The following is a 26,457-nucleotide window of genomic DNA, read 5'->3' on the forward strand; positions in this document are numbered from 1 at the left end:
TCTATAAATCCTTCAACACCCTTGGTGCACCCTCATCATCATTGAGGCCGAAGCATTGTCACCTCCTAGCTTACAAGCACCCTCCACTGATCTCATTGAGAGATCGCTGGATTTCAAATGACAAATAAATCCTCTGTTTCAGAGATAGCCTCTATGGGCTCATGAGTGGGATAATCTCCATAGACTTACATGTAAGATAGTTGCCATGGACTTATATATGAGAAGTATACTTTGCCAATCATGGACTGGAGTATGATCTTGATTATTCTAAAATCAAAAAATTAATTGTTGCTGAGTCCGTAACTATAATCATGAGAAATAGATGACAAGTATAAAATCATTGTTAAAACAAAAAGTTTTACTTCGTGATACTTGTGATACATCTCTTTTGAATATAACGGATATTTGGTGACAGATGATGTATATTTTTATATATATAGGTTTATCTGAGTTGTGATGAACGGTGGATATTTGATTTTATAATATTTGAATATATTTCAATATTGATTTTTACTAATTTCTAGTTATGTATTATTTAATTATATGGGTATGGATGTAAATTGGGATTTTTACTAAGCTTTTAGCTCATATATTTTTTTTGTTTTATTTTTCTTTTCAAAATTGCAAGATGCTTGGTACTTAGTTGCGTTGGGGATCCCATGGAGAGGATGAATAGTTAGAATATCATCGATACTGGATAAATAATTAAAATTTATGATTGGACAACTCATATCTTATAAATAAGATATTATTTTATCTTATTATAAAGTGAGGTTCATATTATCCAGTAACATTGAGATTGTGATGACCTTATAAGCCTTATATATTCTCGGGAGTCTTGCCCTAAGGAGTATCCAATCATATCACGTGATCAACCCAAATGATGGATTTAGGAGGCGACACGTTCATACTAGTAAGGGGGATTAGAATCATCCATAAAATTGTCTGTTGTTTTTTTTGTTTCTTGTTTTTCTTTTTTCTTTTTTTATGCTTTTGAGCAAATAATTTGTTGATTGATGAGATCAAAATTTGTCCATCCAATGCACATTCCTAGCATTATTGTTATCACATTATCATACTTGAAATTTTCCAAGTTAGCACAGCCACTTCTGGAAAATATTTGTTGCAATGAAATACGTCCCGAGAGAATCTCTCACAATAATATCTCTATATCATTGATTCATTTCTTGGATGATAAAAGGGGTAAAAGACGAGTCTAAGTTGGGGAAATAGGTTGTTTTTTTATTACCATCTTATATGTATATTTGATTACTCATATATATTACTTTTATACTGTTCGTTTTCTTCTCTAATAATGCACTCACATTGCACCACTCATAGGACAAGTTTGTGCTAACATTTTAAGATTTTCAATGATCATGACCAGCTTCGTGTTGAGTCTATTCACAAAACATTTGGGCAACCATCCAGCAGGATCTAACTGCAAAACAACAACACGAAGCAAAAAATGGAGCAGCATGAGACACTTATTATCTTCTCTCTCTCTTTCAATTTTGTTACAAACTAAGAAAGCAAAAAGTAAAAAAAAAAAAAATATTGTTTTACAGAGACCAGACCTAATCTAAAGCCATGCTAAGGACTTCAATTTAAACTACTTAGACTAAAGTCCAACCAAATAAAATTCCAATGATCTAAGCCCAACAAATCCAACCCTACTCATGACCTAGGTTTGTGATCCAATTGGACAAGTAGATTGACCTAGATGCATATCAAATTCTGTAATTTTCTGAACTACTGCATAGATTAGCAGCAAAGTGCATAATTTTGTCAAAATCTGTCATAAATGTTGTTTGAAAATCTGATTTCTCATCCTTGATGTACATGTAACACTTCCTAAGACCTTGACAGACATACAAATGCTAGCAAAGTAACATGTGAAGCCACATACCTTGGAGCACTGAGAAGCCATTAAAATTGATGTGCTTATTTCTTGTACCTCATAGTTTTGATTACATATTTCTTGATGTCTCTTCATGCATTTCCCTATTTCAAGTCTTCCATATGGATTTTGCTGTCTAAGTTGGTTTTAGGAAAAAACTTAGTTGCATAAGAAATGATGTAGAAAATATTATTACCTGAATGACGTAAGTCACCATGCAGGAGTCATTTTCAAGCTTCTCGACCACCCATCCGGACTGCAGCAACAGCCCTCGAATTGCATTGTTCTTCTTAGGCTGCAACCCTGCAGCGATCTCCTTTGGCAGAGATGCCACAGCAACCACCTAAATCAACAAGTTTCTCATTCAGTTACAATAAACATGGTAATCAAAAAGAACATTTGGACAGTACGTATTATATTTACAAGAGTCCCATCATCCATCGTCTCACGTCGTTCGTAGACTATAAATTCTCTGTTCTTGAAGAGTGGTTTTGAGTCATCACCAAATCTGAGGCAAATAATGCTGAGGTTATCGTTAAGGTCCTTTATGTATTTAGCTTCCACTAGATCAGGATCCCATTGCTGGTGCAGAAATATAAAAGATATATTAATATAAATACTCTATTAGTTGCCAACTTGGATGAGTAAATATGTTTCAGATAATTTCACCATTGAAAGTTGGAATTTTACAAATGCAATATTGAAAGTAACAGAAAGAAAAAGGTATAAATAGTAACAAGCATGCTTGACTCGAACTATCAAACTATTCTGAATTTGAGTCTAATTATTTTATATAAAATGAACGCTTACTTTCAACTTCTATATGCGTCAATCGCTGGAAGCAGCACACTGGTGATGATATTAACGGCTACATATAATAAACAAGGAGATAGTCTGGCGATGTATAATTTTGAAATGCGAAAAGAGTGAAGGGGGCTTTAAAAAAATGAAAAGAAAGAAAAAGAGAAGAAGAAAAAGGATGAAAGTAAGGGAAACTTGCAGGTGGTAGATATATGTACTACAGGGAGATGGTTGTGCTTTAAGAGAAAGGAGAAAAAGAAAAGAAGCTAATACCAAAAGAAAAAAAAAAAAGACAGCCAACTTTACTAACGCAAAATTAACAGAAGGTTTTTCCAATGTATGGGAAAATCTATCATAGGAGGAAACACTAATAGGATGAAGGAACTCCTTTTCTCTCTTTTTTTATTATTTTTTTCTTTTTTCTGGAAGGATGGATGAAGGGACCTGATTACATCTTCTGGATTTCTTTTAAAAAAGTGTTTTTTGACTTTTATAACAAAAAAATTAGTTTCTCAAAGAAATATAAATATTTATTAATTAACATCATCTAAAACAATTCTTCTGGAAGAAAAAAAATAAAAAAAAAAGTGCTTTTACTTCTAGCTTCTCCTTGTTTTCTAAAGCAGGAGCAACAAAAAGTACACACCAAAACTTCTACATGGTATTTGGATTTGAATGCATATATGAAACTTGATCCCAATACATATATACATACGATTGTTTGTACATATATACTATTGGGTGGATGTCTGGCTAAGATACCATCTTCCAAGATCTTTTCAGTACCACACGATACAGCAGGAAGAAAGAAAAAATAAAATAAAATAATCAAAATATGTGGATCAACCATAAAAATACTCGCCTCTACGGGACATATAAACTTCACTATGAAAAAAAATTTTACAAGAGGAGATCTCACTCTCAACCCTTGTATATCCAATTCTCTCTCACTAGAAGTTCTCCTCTCAAAAGCTCTCTCTCTCTTAGAAGACCTCCTGAACTCCTGAAGTGCCTGACGTCCGCTGTCCAAGAGCCTCCTGCTCCTTCTCTCTCAGCGCTTCAACCTCCCTTTCTTCTATGGATTCCGTACGGCTCCGTACGATGCGTCTTCAGCAAAAAATTGGATCACCTGCTTTCTATTTCATCGATCAGTCCTATTTAAAGGGCTTAAATCTGATTAGAGAGGGATTAGGAGATCTAAACAAAGCTAAATAACCCTCTGGATCATCGGATCAAGACCGGAACGTCCTTGGGCCCTCCGATCGTGCTCCGATTCACAGAATAGTACCATGGACCGCGAGAAATGCCCACGCGGTCCATAGGCCCAGCCATGGACCGCCCGATCCACGGTGGACCAAGGTGCAGGCCCAGGCAAGGCGCTTGAGCCTGGGCCAGCCTGCGCTTGCACGCGGGCCTGCGCACGGCTGGGCCGCCTGCCCGCCTGGGCCGTGCGCCGGGGTCGCACGTCCAGTGCGTTGACCCCACCTGGGCCGCGCACCGCCGCCTAGGCCGCACGCCACCGCCGGCCCGCCGCCAGCGATCCTCCACCGCCTCGGATCTCGTGCCGACTTCAAAAGCTCGTATATTCTCCATCCGAGCTCCGTTTTGGGTGATCTTGATCTTGTTGGACTCCATTTTTCATCGCAAATCTCGCTGTGGGCTCAATATGGGCTAAATCTCGAAGCATCAAATCCTAACAATCTCCATTTCGACTCGATATTCGATCTCCTCCAAACTCTGAGAGCTTCTGTATCTCCTCGCCCCCATGCCCTGGGGCAATCGCCTGCTGACCATGGATGGACAAACATGGGAGTCAAGCCAGGCTGCTCGATCTCATCTCCGTCGTATGCTGTGCTCCTCCTGACCTGAGACTTGCTCGGGGCATCATCCTATGGCAATAGGAATCTCACCTTGCGATGTCGCCTCTCGTCCTCCTAAGTCTCCTGTCTCGTGCCCGATCCGCCTCCTGGAGCTCCACCTCGCTCTGGGCTCCGCCTGGCTTCCGAAGCTCCTTCTCGCACTGGACTTCCTGCCAGGTAATAATGTCCTCTGCTCCCCTTATTCCCCTCTAGCATAATCCTATTGCCGTGTAGCACCCTCAGGATTTCTCCACCAGCTACCGTCCTGTAGCCTCTCGAATCTAATCTGCTAAGTGAGATAAGATTCTGCCTGAAATCGGATATGTATCGGACCTCTCCCAATCTCCTCATTGTACTGTCATGTGTCCTCCAGTTGACCGTCCCAATGCCTCTGATCGCACAGCTCGATTCATCCGACAGATATACAATGTCCTCACTGTTCTCCAGGGAGTCAAACTGCTCCTCTCTGCAACATACATGATAGGGACATGCAGAATCTAATATCCGCTATTGGGAAGAAGTAGATACCTCGTCAGATATCTCCAGGACATCTCCATCTGAATCGCTGCCGGCTTTCGCTACAGAGCCACCGTCCGATTTTTAAGTTGAGGACAATCTCTGGCTAGATGCCCCAACTCCTCACATTGGTAACACCTGATTTTGCTCAAGTTCCTCCTGGACTTGGACCGCCCTCGTTGCGATTTTCTGTTGCTCCGTCTACCACCTCCTGCTCCTCCAGAAGCCATCAAAGCTGAGCCATCGTCATTTGAGCTCGAAGCTGGATTCTCCCTTCTGAGAACCTCGTTCTAGAGTATCGCCGCGGTGACCTCATCCATCTTGATAGTGCTCTTTCCCACTAGAAGAGCAGTCACCAAAGACTTGTACGAAGGTGGAAGCGACGCTAGCAAAACCAGTGCCCTAGTCTTCTCCTCAATATTCTCACCAATGCTGAGGAGGTCGGTGAAAATCTTCTGAAAGTGACTAAGATGCTCTTGCATGCTCTGTCCTTCAGTCATCCGTAGTTGGTAGAACTGCCTCCAGAGGAAAAGAGTATTGGTGAGAGACTTCGCCATGTACAACTCCTCGAGCTTCGACCACAGCACCGTCGGGAAAATCTCGCTTAGCACATGGATCACCACCTCATCCGTCAGGTACATATGGATGGTGCTCACCGCCTGCATCTGTAGCCGTTTCCAATCCCGCACCTCCATGGTGGTCGGCTTCTCATTACACAAGAGAGCATCGATCAATTCCTGTTGGATGAGCACGTCCTTCATCTTTGCCTGCCACAAGGAGAAATTGCTCTTACCATCGAACTTGTTGATCTCCATCTTGATTGTTCCTGTCTTCTCCATCTTCAGTCTTGCTCACCACCGCTGCAATCTGCGTCCTTGTACCGCCTTGCTCTGATACCACTTGTTGGGTGGATGTCTGGCCAGGACACCACCTCCCAAGATCTTTTCAGTACCACGTGATGCAGTAGGAAGAAAGAAGAAACAAAACAAAACAATCAAAATACGTGGATCAGCCACAAAAGGGCTCATCTCCACGGGGCATGCAAACTTCACTATAAAAAAAAAAATTTACAAGAAGAGATCTCACCCTCAACTCTTGTACACCCAATTCTCTCTCACTGGAAGTTTCCCTCTCAAAAACTCTCTCTCTCTTGAAAGACCCCCTGAACTCTTGAAGTGCCTGATGTCCGCTGTCCAGGAGCCTCCTGCTCCTTCTCTCTCAACGCTTCAGCCTCCCCTTCTTCTCTGGGTTTCGTACGGCTCCGTACGGCGCGTCTTCAGCAAAAAATCAGATCACCTGCTCTCTATTTCACCGATCAGCCCTATTTAAAGGACTTAAATCTGATTAGAGAGGGATTAGAAGTCTTAAACAAAGCCAAATAACCCCTTGGACCATCGGATCAAGACCGAGACATTTCTGGGCCCTCCGATCGCGCTCCGATCCATGAAATAGTGCCATAGACCGCGAGAAACGCGTGGGAAATACCCACACAGTCCATAGGCCCAGCTGTGGACCTCCCGGTCCACGGTGGATTGGGGTGCAGGGCCCAGGCAAGGCGCCTGGGCCTGGGCCGGCCCGTGCGCGCGGGCCCACGCACGGGCTGGGCCGTGCGCCCGCCTGGGCCGCACGCCCGCCTGCCCACCTGGGTCGCGCACCTGGATCGCACGTCCCGCACGTTGGCCCTGCTTGGGCCACGCACCGCCGCCGCTCCACCGGCCGTCGGCGGTCCTCCACCGCCTCGGATCTCGTGCCGACTTCAAAAGCTCGTATCTTTTCCATCCGAGTTCCGTTTGAGGTGATCTTGATCTCGTTGGACTCCGTTTTTCGCCGCGAACCTTGCTGTGGGCTCAATATGGGTTGAATCTTGAGGCGTCAAATCCTAACATATACATACACATACACATACATACATATGAATTTTGAAAAACCAACTGACATAAATGTTTTTTTTTTTTATTATTTTTTTACTTTTGAGAAGAATAAAGTTTTTTTTTTTTTTCATTTTTCCAAGAAGTTAAAGATGTCAATGTTGGGTGAATAAATTAACAAGCTTGATGTTTAGGGATATTCTCAACGTTTAACTGGCCCAAAGCCTTCACGATCATGGGAAAGTCATTTACAAAACTTCGAAAGGGATATGAAAGAGCTTCTGAAATATACAGCATATGCCTATAAGGAAACATTACAACTAATAAGAAGACAGAAAGAAACCACAAGTCCACCATCATCCACAGCTTAATCAAAAGTCTCACTGCATCTTTCCTATTTTGGCTCAGTGTTCATTATTACAGCAACCTATTCAATGTCTCCCTCTTGTTTCTCATCTGCTGGCTAAATATTTGCTTTTGTCTAGCAAAGCACATGTGACTGCACAAGTGAACCCTTCATGTTTCTCCACTCATTAGTGCTCTGAGGTGCTGCCTAACAAGCAGATTAATACCACGTAGAAGGGATGCCAAGAGCCTACGATGCTCTCTTGGCTCTTTTTTTTTTTTTTTGATACAAAAGTGTTTCTCCTTCTTCTTCTTCTCAAAAAAGGTGTTCCTCTTTTCTTCTATCATTGCGACAATTTCCAAAGTGCCAGATGATTTTGTTGTCCTTGCTGTTCTAGGTGATCTTGCTGCTTGATCCTCTGGTTGACATAATTATGTCATTCCCCCAACAAGAAGTATGCTATTAAAAAAAAAAAAATGGTAGTTGAATGGCATCAAATTTTGGGTGATACCTATTGGTCAAAAATCTATGGTCCTACAGCTCAAATCCAATATTTTAACAACTTCCGACGTAGTATCCAAGTAAATTACATTGTCAGGAATTTAACTTTCTTTCTTTTCTTTTATTTGTTCTAAGCAAGTTTTAAGCATCAAATGACACTATGAAAAGGAATCATTGTCTCAAAAAAAAAAAACTCTGAAAAGGAAGGAAAAGAGACCAGAGAAACACTACATAAAGATCATTAGAAAGCACCTTAGCAGCATCAATGGCATTGGCGACAGTTATGAACTGCTGCGGCGAGACCGAATGGAGCAGCCACCTGCTGCGGAAGACATGCAGCGAGCCCGAGCACCTCCTTGATATCTCAACACCATTCTCCAATGCCAACACTTTCCATCCATCACCACCTCCAGCCAGGCTCGAGTCCGAGGCAGATAGCAGCTCCTGAATGCAGCTCTCACTTGCATAAGATACATACCTCCTCAAAGAATCCTCACTAACGGACCTGTGAACAAATAAAGTGGCAAAATAGAAAAGTGTGAGATTTGGTGCACAAAAACAGTGCATCACAAGAAGAGTTACCAAGAGCGAGTAGTTTTAGTGGCAGCAGTTGAGGAAGTGCTCATTGTGTCAATTGGCTTAGGAAGGTTGAGGAAGAGAGTGTTTGATATATGGAGTGTTTGATAGGGAAGAGATGGAGGCAAAGAAGGGGATGGGAGTGGACTTGCAGTGATTGGATCACATGCAATCCAAGTAGAAGAACCCCCATGATTGGACTTGCATGTGCTCTCTCTTAGTCACACATTAAAGAAAGATTCTTTTCTTTAAGGAGGAGGGCAAAGGGTGGGGGAGGTGAAGCACATGGAGTGTTGGTGAGAAGTGGAAGAAAAGAATGGCAAGGACTGCAGTAAGGAAGACATACTAAGAGCCATGCCAAAAGGGGCATAGCTGATGTTTTGTAGATGTTTGCCTACTTTGTGGGGCTTTGGCAGCACAAAGCCACCTCAGAACAGTGATGTACCCCTGCCATATGGTGGCTTCGGAGGCCGCCATGTCAGACAGGGCCCACATCATCAGGCCCCACAGTTCATTCGATCGGAACATGTGGCGGGGCCACATGTTTCCTTTACTGTTCAACCATACCCAATACCTCATAACATAAAATGTTTGGGAGGATTGGAAAATTCCCTACATTCATTTCTAAAATGTTGTTTCATGTGGGGAAGTGCCAGGTAAAAGGATAGCCAGAAAGTGGCTTGCAAGTTCCAATACTCTTTAGAAGCTTTTACTGCTAAAAGTTATTCCATTGTGCTTTAGTGGGGCTTGTGATACAAGATGCCAAACTGTTGAAATATTGAAAACTAAATCAAGAGAGTGGCTACACACTTTATAGAACATTTATGGCATTCCACAGTACATGAAGGATAAAATATATCTCTCTTATACACAGGAAAGTGTTTCACTGTTTGCTAAAAAAGAATTTACTGAGAACCAGATTCTTACATGGACGTTAGAGATAAAGAGGAAAGATCACATAGAAAAAGGAGACTTTATTGGGCATTTACAACGTTTATTAGCTTATAAACATGGTGAATCACAAGCCTAATATAGAGATTAGTCAAATTAAGTTTGTAGCTGATGCTGACAGAGGAAGCCCTCTGCTTTTCGGCTTCCTTCAGAGTCTTTAATTGCATCTTCTATTGGTGTGAAGGCCAGGCCCGGTTGAGTTTCTTTGGTAAAACTGTTTAACAACAGAGTCAGCAAGAAAGTATTAAATTGTTTGAAGCATGGAAGGATTAATATGCCAGATTCATGACAATCTAGAAAATATTTTAGAGGCTGCATGCATTGCACAGTGGACAGGACAATGTGGCCCTTAGATAACAGACCAGGTGCAAAGGTTGCTAGATAACAGTCTCTATGAAGGTGGATACAGGGCCTTTGAAGCATCTTGTAGGGGCAAAAACAAACATCAGATTCAATTTGAGATCTTGACCCATTGTAAAAAAGGACACTGCAAGAAGTCATAATAAACTATTAGCATGAAAGACGGAACAAATAGAATTACATGCCAGTTCAGGATGCACAACATATAATAATATAAGTCATGATAAATGAATGCATCATCATTAATGCCGATGTGGGTAAAGTTTCCATGTGAGATCTTATTAAAGCATCAGCTGCTATTGCTCTTATCAGCACAGCTACTGATTCTAGATTTATAAAAGCAGAGAATAGAGGGCATGACCATTAACTTGGGACAAGATAACAAGTATCTCACTCTCTAAAGTCAAGGCTGTTAATTTTGGTACTTCCCTGACTAGGCAAGATAAAATGCCACATGTTGAATCCTAAAAGTCAGATCTCATTATGCAACAAGAAATCTAGCTTCAAAATAGGTTTTGTGATCAAAGCATATGGTTATCCTCAAAATAGAAATAGGCAATTGTGGGATTCATTTCAATTCTCTTCATGTAGAAAATTTCCATCGTGAAAACATCGCTATGCTTGCAAATTCTAAGGATTTAATATGACCACGATAGGCTACCAACATTTGCATTTAGTAACTGAAGATTTCTTTTAAAAAAAAAAAAATGAAATATGGAGCTTTTCTTTTGAGCAAAAATATGGAGCATGTTATTCCTAATAAATTTAGAGTGCTTCTATGTGAAATTAATGGCAATATTGAGTAGCATATAATTGCTAGTATTTACATATTTAGACATGATGCTGGCCTATGTATTCTTTATAAATATTTCTATGTAAAATGGAATCAGATGATGTAAAACATCAATAGAAACTTCTTGTGGTCAGTCTGTTCTTCAACAAATTAAAGATTTAATCAATGCATAACTTAAATTTATTGACTATTGTACCAATTAATGACTCCATTTGGTCCAAGTTTGCCATACACCATAATTTTCAAGACACTAGCTTAGATGACAAATCAGCATAGCTTCAAATTCATACACTTATGCTATTGCAAAAAAAAAAAAAAAAAAAAAAAAAAAGAAGGAGAACAATAAATGGACAAAAAGAAGGTTTGCAGACCATGTGACATGTCTAAGCAAAAAATGGATGTCTTTATTTTCACAGAGAAAATTAACTATAGCCCCGTTGAAGAAGAATGTCCAAGCTATCTGCCAGTTGCTTACCTTGAACTCCAAGAACTGACCAAACTTTGGAAGGGACAATAATAAGTTCCCACCATTGTGGCCAAAAACACGGACAATCATGGAGGGGCAAGGGAACAATAGATAGGATAAGCACAATTGCCTGCTTGCCACTATAGGTTTCAAGTCAATGTCTTGATGAGTGGATGCGGACAACAGGACCTCACACACCTGCTGGCCAAACTTCAAAAACAAACTAACCTGTCCTCGCATGAATCTTTCAGCATATCATGATTCCAAAATGATCCACATTCTTATATAATATTCTAATAATCTTACTGGAAAATTACTTTCAGATCAAAATATTCTGACAGAGAAAAAAAATACCATAAACTCCCTAGGATTGCCACTGCACTACCGTAGCAGACAATAATTAGCTTCTGGCTGGCTGCTTGGAGAACATGTTAAGCTCCTTTTCCTTTTTTCCCCCCACAAAGAAAGGAATCAAAGCGTAGTGGATTTATTTACCCCATGCAATAAGGATAGTTATGCCTGCAAATGCACATTTTTCAGATAAAAATTGTGAACTTCTCTGTAATGATGCAAATCTATTTAATAATTTCAAAATGCAAAATAAGAACTGCATTCAATTGGAATTGAAGAGCCAATGAGGTTTTTGGAAGCTTCCTGTGCTCGAATACTACAATTTGATCTCTTCATATTTTCAAAAGCCTACTGCATCAATGGGAAAAATTCTGGGTCAAGTAAAAGGAGCTGGATGTAGCTAGTTGCCTACTGTTTATTGTACTCAGGATACAGCTTAGCAGAAGTTTCAGCAAAGTCCTCGAACTGATATATTCCATTTGTAGATAGGTACTTCCCAGATGCATTAGGCATCTCTAAGAGCAAGACCTAAGCAGCAGCAACATCAGAATGACAATGCTCACAGCCCAACCAGTGATACTCCTGAGTATCTTTTCACCCTATTTAATGAAATGACAATGACCAAAATCTAACTATGTAATGCAATTAAAGAGTTATAACTTAAATGTTAATTACACAGACCTTGTAAGAGTTGTTGGACTGCAGAGCTGGCATTGAGACCAGGCTGCAAGTGGGGCCAAGAAATGTAAATGGGATGGTGGTCGCCATATCCAACTTGTGCTTTTCTGCATATCACGATCTGCTTTCTCTTCCATCATCCTGGACACCATATACCACTTTTAGGGAAGAAAATAAATTTAACCAAAAAAAAAAAAAGTAACTAAATTAGAGGGAAGAACATTGAGATCATGATAATGATGCTTTCAAGTTTCATATTTGGTTGAACACAAGCACTAGAACTAGTGATGAATGAAAACAATAACATCCATAGACGAGGGTATTTGAAGATGGTGGAGATTCATAATGTTGAGCATGATTATATTCCTTAGTCTTTTAAGGGATTGGCATATAAAACTCTGATTATATTTCTTAGCAATAGCGGAATCAGCAATATGACACCTCTAACACTATTGGAATCCTACATAGGTGAGGAAACTAGAGTGTTAAAGATAAATTACAATGATGGTAATAGAGATGAGGTGAATATTTAGCTCAGTAAGTAACCAAGATCGAATAATGAGGTCGGCTTTGCTCCAAGCTGGAATGTTGGTTTGGTTACTAACTAATGAGGCTAGTGTGAGCGTAACCAAACTTTTAAAATACTGGACCAACCTAAAAATAAAGGCCTCTCATTGGAGTTTGTCTGATTTCTAATAGAAGATCCTTTGATGTTAAAATCAATCGAATTTTAATAAAATAGTAAAGGAGAGAGTTTCTAAATGGAGAGAGTAAAGTAGAAAGAACAACTTATCTAAGGGTTCACTGGTTTCCCTATATAAAGAACAAGGTCTGCATCCGTTAATTTTATTGTAAGATAACAACTCTCCACGTCACGCATGCGGTAATAATTGCTTAATCACGTAATTATGGCTGAGTTGATGTAATCGTTGTCAAGATTGTGACCACGTTATGCTTGGTCGGTGTCAAGTGCCTATGGCTGAGTTGGTGTAATCATTGTCAAGATTGGGGCCACATTATGCTTGGTGGGTATCAAGTGCCTCCAAATGGTCTTTAATGAGATACATGGCAATTTCCTATTATTTGGTTAGGTCGGAATGGCACTATGACTGGCGGCAAGATAAAGCACTTAGAAAAATATTGAGATCAAGCACTTCGATTTACTTCAGATTGATAAATATTCATCATATCATAACTTATAGAAAAGCAAATTATACATCCGTCAGTTCATAATATATAGCAAATATGAGAAACTAATGATTCAATATAAAAAATAAAAGAGTAAATTATCCTGACCTCCCTCAAGATTTGAGATAATTACATGATCCCATCTAATATTTTGGAACTATACGTATAATCTCCTGATCAAACAAAAAAATAAAAAATTTGATAAATAAAAAATTTGAAAAATAAAAAAAATATATTTTAAGACTCAAATATATTAGATAATGATGATGTTATTAAGATCATTAATTTATTTAATAAAAATATCAGTAAAAAATTATATATATTATATATATATATATAAAAATTAAATCATAAAATATATATTTCTAAAATATCGGATGAAAATCTATAATTATCTCAAACTATCGTTGTAATTTAGTCAAAACAGAAGCAGAACTCTGCTGCATTAGGCTCCGGTAACCTAACTCGCGCCTTCCGTATGGCGGTGACCGGATCTCTTCACTTACCGATCAGAGCTTCTACAGCTCCACCACGTACGATTTGCAGGAACTGGCGTTACGCGTGACTCTACTTCCACAGTTGAAGCGATTTAGCGGACATCCTCTCAGTCGAAACCCTAACCCTAAACCTTGAAGTTCTTGGAGAGGAGGACGGAGATAAACCCTTACCTTGTGAGCCTCACAGTAATTGAGATTGGTCCAGCACTCCTCGTGGACCAATCTCAATTATAATTATAATTATAATTATAATTACAATCTCAATTTTAATTTATAATTATAATTCTTATTTTATTATTATTTTTTATTTACTTTTTTATGATATTTTTTTTAAATTTATTTTAAAATTTTTATCATTTGAAATTATAATTTCAGTTTTCTTCCATTTTTCTCTTTTTAGCATTCTATTACGTATTCTTTTCCTTTACTTAAAATATTTTTTAAATAATTATATTTAAATTAATTTAATTATTTTTTTTGATATTTTTTATTTCAACTATAATTATAATTTTTATTTTTTAAAATTAAAAATTAAAAATTTTGTTTTTCAATTAGAATTACAATTCCTATTTTTTTTCAATTCTATTTTTTTCCTTTCTTTATTTTTTAGGATATTTTTTATTTTTTTACAATATTTTTTTCTTTTCTTGAGATAATTTTTTTACAATAATTTAAAAAAATATATTTTTTTAAAATTCAATTTACAAATTTTTTTCCACATTTTTCCTCATTTTTTCACTTTTTTATGCATTTATTTTTTTATCAAAATTTAATTCAAATTAATTTTTTTTAAGTCACATTTATAATTATATAATTTTTCTATTTTTTACGTTTCTTTCTATTTTTATGAAATTTTTTTAGGCTATTTTTTAAATTTTTTTCAAATTCTTTTTAAATAAATTAATTTTAATTTGAGAAAGTAATTCGAAATAATATTTTTATTTCAATTAATCTTTAATTTTTTTAAAAAAATTTTAAATTATAATTCTTATTTTTTTTGATTTTTTAAAAAAAATTATTTTTTAATAATATTTTTTATTTTTTAATTTTTTTTTAAATTTTTTTGACAAGCATTTGAAATGAAATGATATTTTTCAATTAAATTTAAAATTTTTATTTCTTTCTTATTTCTTTCTCTTTTTTTTTCATTTTCTATGATATTTTTTATTTTTAAATTTTTTAAGATCTTTTTTAGACATTTTTTTAAAAAAATTTGAAAAAAAAATATCTAAAATTATTTTTTTATTTGAATTACAATTTCAAATCTTTATATTTTAAATTTCAATCAAAATTAAAATTTTAATTTATTTATTAATTTAAAATTTTAAAAATTATTTTTTTCCATTCTTTTTCGATTTTTTTTTTTTATAAAAAAAATTAAAAATATCATTCAAAATGATGTTTTTAAAAACGTCATTCAAAATGACGTTTTGAAAAACGCCATTCAAAATGATACTTTTAAAAATATCATTTTAAATAATATTTTATTATTATTTTTTTTTGGAGACAATGCCATGGTGGAAAAAAGCTGAAGGAGAAAAAATGTCATTCGAAATAATATTTTTTTTTCAGTATTATTTTGATAAAAAAAATAAATTTTAAATTATTTTTATAAATAATTTTTTTTTTTATATTATTTTAGAAAAGAGCTCAAACCCTAAACCTTGAAGTTCTTGGAGAGGACGGAGATAAACCCTTACCTTGTGAGCCTCACAGTAATTGAGATTGGTCCAGCACTCCTCGTGGACAAGCCGGCCCCGCCAGGGATGGAGCACCATGGCGGAGATCGAGGTGACCACCCGCCGGAATCCGGTGGCTGGCACCGTCTCCAGGACGTTGAGGGTTCCCTGTACCGCTGGCGGGACGAGGTCCCGCTGCAGGTCCAGCGGGCATGCGGGGGGGCGCCACGCGGAAGACGCCGGCAGGGCAGCGGCGATCGCGCGTGCTTTAAGGAGGTCGGCCTCGCGGATGAGGAGGCCCGGGGGGTTGCCACCTCCGCGTGGGAACCGAGGAGTGGATGTGGGCGGCTTCGGTGCCGTGCTGGATTGTGGCGGTGACGATGTATAGCCCTTGTCGAGGAGGTCGCGGAACAGCCAGGGGCCGATGAAGCCGTTGTCGCCGGCGCCGCAAACCCGCCGCTCCTCCGCCGCCTCCATCACCAGCGTTGTTGCCATTCTTGCCGGTGCGTCAGTACGTCAGTGATTAGTTAGAGTGGTTGGAAGGGGAAGAGCGGTCAATGTTGGCACAAAAAATTCGGCGGAGTTTCGGATCCCAGGATAATGGCGAAGCATCTCCTCAGCAACGGTGTGGAGCTCCGGTCGGTCACCCGGTGACTTTCTGGGTGACTTGAGAGGGAGGAGGCGTGGTCTGGCATTTGGCAAACCGAGGGAATGGCAGCCAAAGAAAAAAAAAAAAAAAAAAAAGGAAAAATTGCATCTCTTTAGTCTTATCCACATCCCTAACTATTTGAACTCTTTTTAGAATTTATAAATAATTAATTATTTATCTAATCTGTAATATTATTTAATTTTTATTCTTGTTCTCAGCCAATGGTCTAGTAGTAGTTCCCAATTGAACTGCTAAGGCTTGCTTGATGCATCTTCAATACTGCTACACATGCAAACATCTCCCAACAACAATTACATCAATCTTTTTTTTCAACAAGTGCATTGGATTTTTATGTCTTTTTGATTGGTGGGCTGATTGCATTTATGATATACATGGTAACAACATTCCCACTTTATGTACCAGACTGGAGTTTTGTGTTGCATAACGCAGGCAAATTTTCTCTGTTCATAGTAACCTAAACCCTATTAAGTGCATCTACTTACAACAACCTGTTTGACGCTTTTTGTTAGGTAAAGTTTTTGGCATTTTATTTTCAGGTCCAATGTGGTGTAAAAGGGCACTTAAGTCCCGCTTGTAATGCAGTCAAGTTTGGGCTATAAATCATCTCTTTACACAACCTACCTCTTTGGATAACATCAAAGATAGATCTTGTTGCCTCTTGGGTTAATTGGAGTACCATCCAGAGAAGCTTGTTCTCTGGTTCATCTTTTCTTGGATGACCGTCCAGGACTGTACAGATAGTTCACCAAATGTAGGGCCACTGAGAAAAGATGCTCCTAATTGGTGTCTTGCTCCTTTTGAACCAGATTTCTGTGGCTTGTTTAAATTCTCATCTCAAACAAACAACTTCAAGTGGAACTTTTGCGTATACCAGCAGTATCTTTCCCACTTCCTGGTTGTGCCGAAACTGTTGCATATTGTTGTTTTCTGTTCGGTATCAGCCATCCTTTCAGGAGTCACTGGGGCCCATTATGGCTTGTTCTGATCCAATTTTAAGGTTCTCGGTCACTTTTGGCATGTTAATTTTTGTCTAAATGGCATATACATATTTGAATATCTTGTGCACTGACAATAAGGCACTCATATAGTCTGTAGTAAAGAATGTGAAGAAAGCAAATCATATACTTGTATTATTTGATAAAAATTTCTTTTATGACACTCATGACAACCATAGTATACATCACATAATTTTTTTGAGGTAAGTATATTTTGGTATGTCGTATCTGTTATTATCTTTGGGGTTGAGGCTTAATCATTGGCTTCTGATGGGGCTTGGTCTTGTTATTTGTGGAATCATCCTTTGTTTTACCAATGTACTCCTTTTTATATCAATGGTTGATAAATATTTCACCATCTGTGCATTGCTATTATTTGATTTGGTCATTCTTTTAATTGGACACAGCTATTCCTATCAACAAAAAACTTTATAGCCTTACTTTGTTTCAGTGCCAGGGCAGCAGGAATTGTTTTCTTGGCATTTTATATAGCGGTAAGCTTTTAGCTCTCATCTGGTAATGTGTATAGAAATGGAATGTCAACATCCAGCTGTTTTAGTGTCATTACCATCTTTTTGTATCTTTCATGAAATTTTAGGCATGAGGAAAGTTTCGAAATAATTTTGAACTTTGCTGTCATATGATTTGCATGGTTTACAGATTGATATATGGGGTTTAAGGATGTCATTCCTGTTCGTCGAGTGGATAGGAATGAATTCAATGTTTGTCTTTGTAATTGCAGCACAAGGCATCATTCCTGCAGTTGTAAATGGGTGGTATTATGAAACTCCAAATAATTCTCTTGTACGCACAATCTCATTTTTTAATTCTCAAGAGTACATATTAGATATTTTACATCCATAAGCATGATTGTGTTTGATTCAATATGCAGAGACATTGGATCCACAAGCATCTGTTAACGTTTGGAATTCAGAAAGGTTAGGGACTCTTCTTTATGTGATATTTGCTGAAATTGTCTTCCGGGGAGTCGTAGCAGGCATCTTGCACAGACTGGGAATTTACTGGAAACTTTGAAAAATGTAATTTTTGAAGAAAGTGAAACATGTAATTTTAAATGATTTAGATAACTTTGCCACAAGTTCCTTTTCTTTTGTTTTGTCTTCTATCTCGGTGTCCTTTAAAGCTATCTTACCGGTAACCGCATACAGTTGAACAGGAAATTGCAACAATTGATATTTTAGGAAAACAACTCATTGCACTATGGTTTGTTTATTGGAGCATCATACTGATAAAAATGGGAGAAAACCATGAAATCAAAACAGATTTGCTCGTTTGAGTTCATGAAATTTTTCATTCCAATGATTCATCCATCTTTATTTTTGAGGGATCTAATAATTCATCTGTCACATGGTTGGTTCATCAGGTTCATCTGGGAAATGTTTAGTTATTTTTGGATTCTTCCAAAATTAAATTAATCCATGCTTAGGTTTCTTTTTTGTTGTTATTTCTTTTAAAAAATATATATATAACAGCCAACCATGTGGATGAGAGAGAAGTGAACATTCCTAATAAAAAGAAGGAAAACTAAATAATAAAGGTGTTCATGTCCATCAGACTGTGGCCAAAAAGCTTAGTTTCTATGAATGAGCATATGCATTGTATCATAGGGCTCATTACATGTTTAGTGATTACACAAGTCAAATCCTGTTACTAGAGTCAGTTCACCTTTAACTTGTAAGCCTTGAAATAGATATGTCTATCTGCCCTAAGTCATAAATGAATCGGTGATATTGAATCGCTCTCTCTCTCTCTCTCTCTGGAAAAATGCCTGGACGTTTGAGCTATAAAAATATCACTGAAGTTTTCTTAAAAAAATTCAACAATATATTTTAGAGATTCAGGCAAAGTTTTCCCATCTGAAACAAGACCTTTGATGGAGTCAAGAACTAAAAGTAAGTGTCAGAATATTGTTTTCTGTTCTCAAGTTGTAACACAAAAAGACTACCTTTAGAATTCATGAACATATTGATGAATGTAGATCATGCTCCTCCAAACTATACTTCATACCATGACCATGTTAAAGAATTTTTATGTTACCTACTCTTGAAGAAGATTAAGCTTAAGCAAAATTCTGTTTTCTTCTTCTTCTTCTTCTTTTTCTTTTTTGATGCTTTTGGGCATCTAGAACTATGTTAGGTGAGACAGAGCAAATCTTTAGGAAAATGGGGTGTAATCTGTTGTGATTGTCTGTGAGGGTTCCTCATGCACCTTTGGCTCTATTTCCTTTCCATTATGTAAATGGATTTTTTTTCTCAGAAAAAGTATTATTTTTTGTTAATTGAAAGGAGATGGAAATTCACCCAAGAAAGTTATGCTTGCGGTAGTTCTTCTCTTACCGTGATAGTTGTACTAAAGGCTTCGTGGTAGAAGCTCATAAAGGGTTACTCTCTGGTTATTGTGTAGCCTCCTTCGATCATAAGCAGCAGTTACTCTCTGGTTGTAGTGTAGCCTCCTTAGATCATAAGCAGCAAATTGTGTTTATGTATTTCCAAACCCCATTAACATTTTTTTTTGGAGAATAATTTTCATTAGCAACTAGACTTTTGTGAAATACTATTTTGTTTTGATTCTTCCAAATCTTTCACTAGACAGTGTATGGATGATAATCCATCTAGGCTTCTACAAGCCCCACAAGTAGATTTCATGCTATCAATTATCAGGATCCTAAATCAGTAAAATAGTGTAAATGAAGTTTGAAAATACCAAATATTTCTCAAAAGAGAAGTTGGCAGTACCAAATACCATGAAAAGCTGAATGAACTCATATTTGATGAAGCAGATTGTGTACTCTGGCAATATTCCAAGGCTCCTTGCTGCCTCTGAACATTATTCCAGTATTTCAGCCTGATGGATGCTAAACCTTGGTTGGATTTAAAAGATTCCAAAAATTCTTCATCCAGCAATTTTGTATTCTCATTTCAGACGTAATTTCTTCAAAAATCTGAGGTTACAATTAAACCATGGTCCATTACCTATTAACAGGACACTGAGTGATTGGTTGCTTAATAAATGATGGAAAGATAATTGAGCTATTCTGTCATGTGCTAGGTTGTAGATCAGTGCTGAAACAATAGTTAACTGGTTAGGCGCTGGACTAATTTATTGTTGGCTATTGAAGAAAAGAAATCTTCCTTGGCATATTGAAGTTTTGTCTTATTGACTACAGGAGCAGGGGGTGTCTCAAGTGGCTCTGCCGGTGGTTCCATAGGGTTGACTGTAACTTTCTTGTCTAAATTTTTTGCTCTTAAACAATAACTTGTCTAGGTTTCAACTCTGAAAAAATGCACCTTATCTGATTCAGTCTACCTTAGACGCATGATATCAGCTTTTCTCCCATTTCAGATCAATCAAATAAGTGGTTGGTCTCCACTTTTTTTTTTTTTTTTTGACAAGAAAGAAAAGTCAAGATGAATTTCCATGGACTCATACAGTGAATACATGCTGTTAGTGACTACAAATACAGGGACATTTCTTTTGTTCTAACAGCATCGCAGTTCTCATCATTTTCCCTCACATGATACAATAGATAAAAGAGCAAGACTGACACTGGTATTTAACAGTAGCATATGTACTACCTGTCCTGCTAGTCCATTTAAGTGGCCAATTTCTAATGGTTCCACTTCCGCAAGGAACATTGAACCTTGACTTGGGATAGCCATCTTTTCTCATGAAAGTTTATGGGCAGACATCAAGGACAGATGAAACCACTTGCATTGAATTTTTACATATATATACACCAGCATGGGCCCATCGATCAGCGGCCATGGTCTTATACAAGCATGTATAGTGTAAGCTCCAGTGTGCAGACAGAGATCTTATTTTTTTGGTTACGTGGCAGAGATCTTACTAACCATCTGGTGGATAACTCTGGTTTTGGTGGGACCATCCACTTGGTACCAAATTCCAATGTATCTTTTATCAATTATGTGTGGTGGCACTATTCCATTGTAGAATAGTCTGTTGAGTGGATAAAGTAATCCATTGTTTATTTACGCCTATAATTAGCTGCTTCCAGCTTTAGCCAACCGAGTGGAATTGAAAGAATCAATCATTTATCAGGTGCATGGAAAACATCATCTTTCCTTTCTATATCCACCATTGCATTCATGTGAAGCAATTAATGTTGAACACAATTCTTATATTATTTGGCTCCATAAGAAAATCCACAATTCTCTAACAAACAATAGCTTATGTTGCTTAATACTGAGTGAAAAAAAATAGAGTTTAGCATGGGGTTATGGTTTCATCTCATTGGTTAGAGAGAGAGAGAGAGAGCACTTCGAAGATATTAAGGGATGATCTCTGCTAGAACCATAAAGAATCTAAAGCAACAAACTAGTTGGTGGTCCTTCTTATTCATCGTCGTCCTGGGTGTCCGGAACATTGATAAGAGACTCGTGGATAGTTTGAGAAAGAATAATGCCTTGCTTTGTAGGTCATTCTCAATTTTATTAACTTGGAAAGAAATGATTTGGGAGGAGAACTAGGCTGATACGAGTGCTTTCTACAATTTGAATAGCACCGTCTTTCAGTTATTGGTATTTACATGGAGCTGGAATGACTCAAGGTATGGCACCGGCATGGTATTATAAGTGGGCCGCATTGATTAGAGTGGTGGTACTGCTCCCCGCTCTTCGTTTCAAGCTCTCATTGATGCGCATGGAGAGATGCTAAGAGAAATTCTTTGTGCTCCGCATGTGGTGTCAAAAATCTGATTGATATACGTAGTGATTGCTTTCTAACGAGTATTTGATGTTTACAGTTTTATTTTTTTATTTAAAAATTTTATATGAAAAAAATATTTCTATCTTTTAAAAAAAATTATAACATCCTATACATTTTTTATAAACAATATGTCATAATATGGTCCAAAAAATTATGATATCATGTGCATATTATGACATCCTGCATCAAATTATGACTTTCTATATGTAAGATGTCATAATATGGCGCAGGATGTCATAATATGATCCATAATATCATAATATGGAAAAAGTATTTTTATCCAACCACTTTTCAACGTGCATGTAATGCGCGTAGCTTTATTTTTTTGTTTGAAAATTTTGAATGACGAAAATATCTCTATTTTTTTAAAAAAAATTATGACATCCTATGTTATATTATGACATCATGTAAACAAAAATTATAACTTTCTGAATGCAGGATATCATGAATATAGAATATCATAATTTTTTTAAAGAATTAAAATATTTTCATCATTCAAAATTTTAAATAAAAAAATAAAATTATAGATATTAAATATATATTAATAAATAATGATTATATGAATCAATCGAATAAAATGATGTTTCTTAGTTTGAATTTTCTATACCGTCCGTGATATGCAAAGAATTTTTCGAGATGCTAATGCATTCAATGGCAAAACATGAGCTGACCCATACTTCTGTACTCTTGGTACCCTAACACCTTGATAAGGGCAACCGTACATAAAGCACAGACCCCTCTAACAAGAAGGGAGCAGTATGAGCTCTATAATCATCCCCTTCAAGTCTTGTCCCTAGCCACAATTTGGGCTTATTTGACCGTCGTTCTCATCTATTTTTTTGTAAGGGTTGCCTCCGGACTTATCGCAAGCCTTTTCAAATTCTTCGTTACCATGGGCGCTTCATCTTTGCAAAGTTTTAGTATCCCCATAACATGACGAACTTGTAACCAAAACAAAAAGAAACCATAATAAACTATGAAAATGAGATCAAATCCAGGCCAGACAGCAATCGAGTCTAATCGAACAAGATACGGATCCGATCAAATATGTGATCATTTAGAAATCTATCAATTCATATCCAACATGTCTATTAAACTGATCAAAAATCTAGATTTAAATCTGACCATTTTATTAAGCATTTAATGTAACTCCACCTATAATGAATTGAAACAAATTAGGTGGATTAAGCATTAAGCATCACCATGAGGGCAACTTTAAAGATACCTGAAACCTCAGCCCTTTCCAGCTTCCAACAAGACTCTATTCCTTATATCACAAAAAAAAAAAAAAAAATGAACAACAACAACAAAACAAAGACTCCATTCCTTATGACCGCAATAATGGAACAATAAACAGAATGCTTACCATGGGTTCGTTATTGTTTCCACCGCCCAAAGAAAAGACAACATAGCGATCACATGCCTGCAATGGTACTCGCATCCCATGTCCAAATCTCTGAGCAGCTCTCTCTGCAAGTCTTCTGATACTATTATTGGACGTCTAAAAGTGGAAAATCAATAAAGAAAGATACATACAAAAGATCTCAATCTTATGCCATGGATCTCCTACACCAAAAAGAAGAAAACAAGAGAACAGTGTAGGAAATTAATTAAATCTTCATGAACAACAGGCCTAATTAACATCATGGTTCCATTCACATCAATCTAAGTTTGTAGTCATACCTAAAAACAAAAGAAAAATACCAATAGTAGATGGACTATGTCTAGGTGCAATGCTGTCAATCACTTGAAACTAGTGAGGTCTTTTCCAGCCTCATGGATTTGATTCCATTCCCAAAGATTGTCTGAAATGGTTGCCAATGACATGGGCAGCCCATCGAGGGGAAGCAGCTGGGGCTGCGAGGGCATTGTTATGAACTGACTGGTTTGGTTGAAGTAGCCTTGGTGGCAGCCTACCATTTTATTGAACTCATCGGCGATGGCCATAGAAGAAGTAGCTGAAGGGAGGAGTGTGCTTGTTGGTATCAGCGTATTTGATGAGTTCAGTGAAGTCCCATCTTCTTTGAGTAGAGCTGTCATGTTGGATACTGGAGGTATTGCACTGTAAACTGATATGTTGTTTGTGCTGCTGTAAACTCCTCCTTCATGGATCTTCTCTATCTCTGATGAGGAGGAATCTCCTGCGAGTGCCGTGAACAAGGATGATGGTTGGTAAAATCTCTTGTACTTTTTATCAGGTCTGGTAGGTTTGGAGGATGGCTTGTGCATGACGGGGAGATGGTCTTCAATCCCACCTCTCTTGTAGACTCGGCAAAGTGAGATTTCAGTCTGAAAAGAGAGAGAGCAATAGAAACAGTAGTAAACCACTCTAAAGAGAAGGAAAGAAGATGTAAAGAAGAAGGAGAGCAATTATTTAAGGAGTGTTTGGGATAGCCAAAGAGAATTTTCATTATAGAAAGCAAAATTTTCCACGGGAATAGCATCTAGGTTCATGGGGCAAGAGAATGCCAGGAAGCAAGTATCAGTAATAGCCTAATAGGGCCAATTACTACCGTCATCTCACTTTGTTGGCATCTTTCACCAAGGTCTTCCCCTTGTTGGAGGTCCAAGTTCAAGCCCATGTATTTTTTATTTTTTATTTAAAAAAAAAGTCTCAGAAATAAGACTAGAAGTTTTTTTTGTGTGTGTGAAGTACGATTGGCACGTAACGAGGTTTCAACTCACTTGCAGTGTTTATGTTCTAAATTTTTAGGGTTGTAATATGGATGACTAATCTCCTAAAGAAGGTTTGCAGTTCAATTACCAAAAAGAACGAGTTTGCAGTTCATTTTTTTATATCATGAATCATGTCATGCTATTTTTCCCCTACTGTTCAAGACTATGAGGGATCAAAACCCCATGGCCGTTCTCGCTAGACCCAATAATATTGCATACAAGAATTTCTAGCAGTTACCTTGTGATACCGATCAGTTTCACTCTGCGGCAAACGGTACTCATGCATGATCCAGCTTGATCGAATGCCTTTGGGTGCCTTCCCGGAGTAGAAGACGAGAGTTTTCTTCAGCCCGATGGGTCTCGAATTCTCCGACCGAATCATCCGGTCAGCCCCAGTAGCCTTCCAGTAGCCTGAGATTGTCACCCGGTTTGGCCTATCACCATTCCGATACTTTCGATCTCTAGGAACATAAAAGAACCATTCCTTCTCTCCAATTGCAGCCAGTGCTGAAAAGAAGAACACTTCTGCAAATCAGTAGACTAAGATTTGAATCAAGAGCAGTCCAATTCTCATGGTTATGTCTGCATGGCATCTAAAATTCTAAATCTTCAAAGAGATGGAGAATTCCAGGGGAAGGAGGCTATCAAACCAGGAAGCTCCCATGGGTCATAGCGGTAGAGGTCGAGGAAGGTGATAAGTTCTACATTGAAGTGCTTCCCCTCAACCTTACGGCGGAGGTAGAACTCAATGATCTCCTCCTCGGTGGGGTGGAAGCGAAAGCCCGGCATCACTAGGTCGTGCTCGTGCTCATCCTTTTCATCTTCGCCGCTCATCGCTGCTGGAATTGCCATAAAATGAAGGACACTAGAATCATCAGTCTCTTCACCCTCAACCTATACCCTTCCTATACTTGCTTACAAGTGGTGGCTATCAAATGGATTGGTGCAAGTGGTGGAGAAGATAATTTGGAGGACGAGTTACTATTAATTGTGATTGATATTAGACAACTACTAGTACACTATTTTTTTCTATTCTCTGAAAAGAGGGGAGAAGAAGGGAAAAGAAGAGAAGAGAAGGAAAGATGGAGGGTTAGTATAAAGATATCATGACCTCAGTGGTGAGGGCCTACATGGATGGAGGGTTGCATGCAGCGTTAAAAGATGTGAAAGAGACTTTCCAAGCTGAGGACAGCTTGACGGTGGCATCTTAGAGTTGATTGGCTCTCTGAATGTCTCTGCCCTTCTAGTCTTGAAGTCTTGGCATTTCTACAAGTATATATTTTTCTGTTTTTCTTCCTGCTTTTTGACTGCTGCTACTCTTTCAACTCATGATTTACAAACCTGCAACTCTGCTAGTATTTTTAACTGTATCTTTCCATATGAACTTCCATTCTCCATGTATGGGCCCACAAACCATAGATATAACTACGTCTACATCCATTCCCACCGATTTGGGTGGCTAAGCCTCCCTTATATCAGAAATAATAATAATAATAATCAACAGAAAAAAAAAACTATAATCTACAGACTCATTGGTGTATCACATTTAGGCATTTGAACATGTCACTATCTACATGAAAATTAACATTTAGCATCTTCATTCAAAGTATCACACACGCGCGCGCATGCACATGGAAGTATGTATGTATATGTATGCATATATCATGCATGTATACATACATACATGCTCACATGCAAATATAAGTATGTCTGTATGTCCTCTCTGTACTTATTTCTTAACCATGGAAAGAATGAAAATAAGCCTAGATCCCTTGCAAAATACTTGTCAAATTATTTTTTTTTCTTCTTTTTTTTTTTTTTTAATTGAAGGCCAAAGGATTTTTTCTTGCATCACATCTCTCAAAGCTTTTGAGACATGTCTAGAATTGGTTTAAAATCATGCTCAAAGTTATCTTTTATTAGGCTTCATCTACACAATCATAAAAAAGGATGAAAATGATTGTGAATGCGGGAGATTAAAATGCCATGAAAGTTTAAAGGATGTAATTAAAGATAACTTTCTACCAAAATAAAAAGGTA

At 37.6% G+C, this 26,457-nt stretch overlaps 2 protein-coding genes and 2 pseudogenes across 8 annotated transcripts in view; 1 reads left to right on the plus strand and 3 right to left on the minus strand.

The window, feature by feature from the left end:
* Window positions 1–1,221: 1,221 nt before the first annotated feature.
* LOC105051543 (uncharacterized) overlaps window positions 1,222–26,457 on the minus strand; it is a 34,620-nt gene continuing 9,384 nt past the window's right edge. Inside the window, exons 1-5 of one of the 4 annotated variants that reach the window (XM_010932042.4) lie at window positions 8,374–8,674; window positions 8,044–8,296; window positions 2,324–2,482; window positions 2,097–2,243; window positions 1,222–1,441 (exon numbers count right to left, since the gene is read on the minus strand). In XM_010932042.4, the coding sequence (XP_010930344.1) occupies window positions 1,322–1,441; window positions 2,097–2,243; window positions 2,324–2,482; window positions 8,044–8,296; window positions 8,374–8,417 (723 nt within the window). In that variant the 5' untranslated portion in view covers window positions 8,418–8,674 and the 3' untranslated portion in view covers window positions 1,222–1,321. Of the gene's footprint in view, window positions 1,442–2,096; window positions 2,244–2,323; window positions 2,483–8,043; window positions 8,675–26,457 lie in introns of those variants that run through there. The other 3 variants (XM_019852794.3, XM_073243447.1, XM_019852795.3) reach the window with 3 other exon arrangements.
* LOC140851585 (cinnamoyl-CoA reductase 1-like) lies at window positions 9,330–16,056 on the minus strand (annotated as a pseudogene).
* On the plus strand, window positions 15,931–18,205 carry LOC140851606 (uncharacterized; annotated as a pseudogene).
* LOC105038579 (NAC domain-containing protein 35) lies at window positions 22,851–25,468 on the minus strand. Of its 4 annotated transcripts, none has more exons than XR_012134466.1 (4): window positions 25,068–25,468; window positions 24,656–24,942; window positions 23,425–24,030; window positions 22,851–23,307 (listed from the first exon to the last, which is right to left on the minus strand). XR_012134466.1 is itself a non-coding variant. In XM_073243801.1 (4 exons), the coding sequence occupies exons 1-3, from the start codon at window positions 25,267–25,269 to the stop codon at window positions 23,485–23,487; spliced, it is 1,035 nt and encodes a 344-aa protein (XP_073099902.1). In that variant the 5' UTR covers window positions 25,270–25,468; the 3' UTR covers window positions 22,851–23,307; window positions 23,446–23,484. The 4 variants fall into 4 exon arrangements, 3 of the variants coding, with proteins under 3 accessions (XP_073099902.1, XP_073099901.1, XP_073099903.1); XM_073243801.1 differs by having other exon boundaries at window positions 23,446–24,030; XM_073243800.1 differs by having other exon boundaries at window positions 23,209–24,030.

Source organism: Elaeis guineensis, chromosome 9, assembly GCF_000442705.2.
Source record: "Elaeis guineensis isolate ETL-2024a chromosome 9, EG11, whole genome shotgun sequence".
Lineage (NCBI taxonomy): Eukaryota > Viridiplantae > Streptophyta > Magnoliopsida > Arecales > Arecaceae > Elaeis > Elaeis guineensis.

Coding starts and splice junctions, on each gene's coding strand:
- LOC105038579 (XM_073243801.1), bottom strand. CDS start 25,269: ATGGCAATTCCAGCAGCGATGAGCGGCGAAGATGAAAAGGATGAGCAC. Junction 24,943..25,067: donor TGACCCATGGGAGCTTCCTG/GTTTGATAGCCT, acceptor ACTGATTTGCAG/AAGTGTTCTTCTTTTCAGCA. Junction 24,031..24,655: donor AAACTGATCGGTATCACAAG/GTAACTGCTAGA, acceptor CTCTCTTTTCAG/ACTGAAATCTCACTTTGCCG.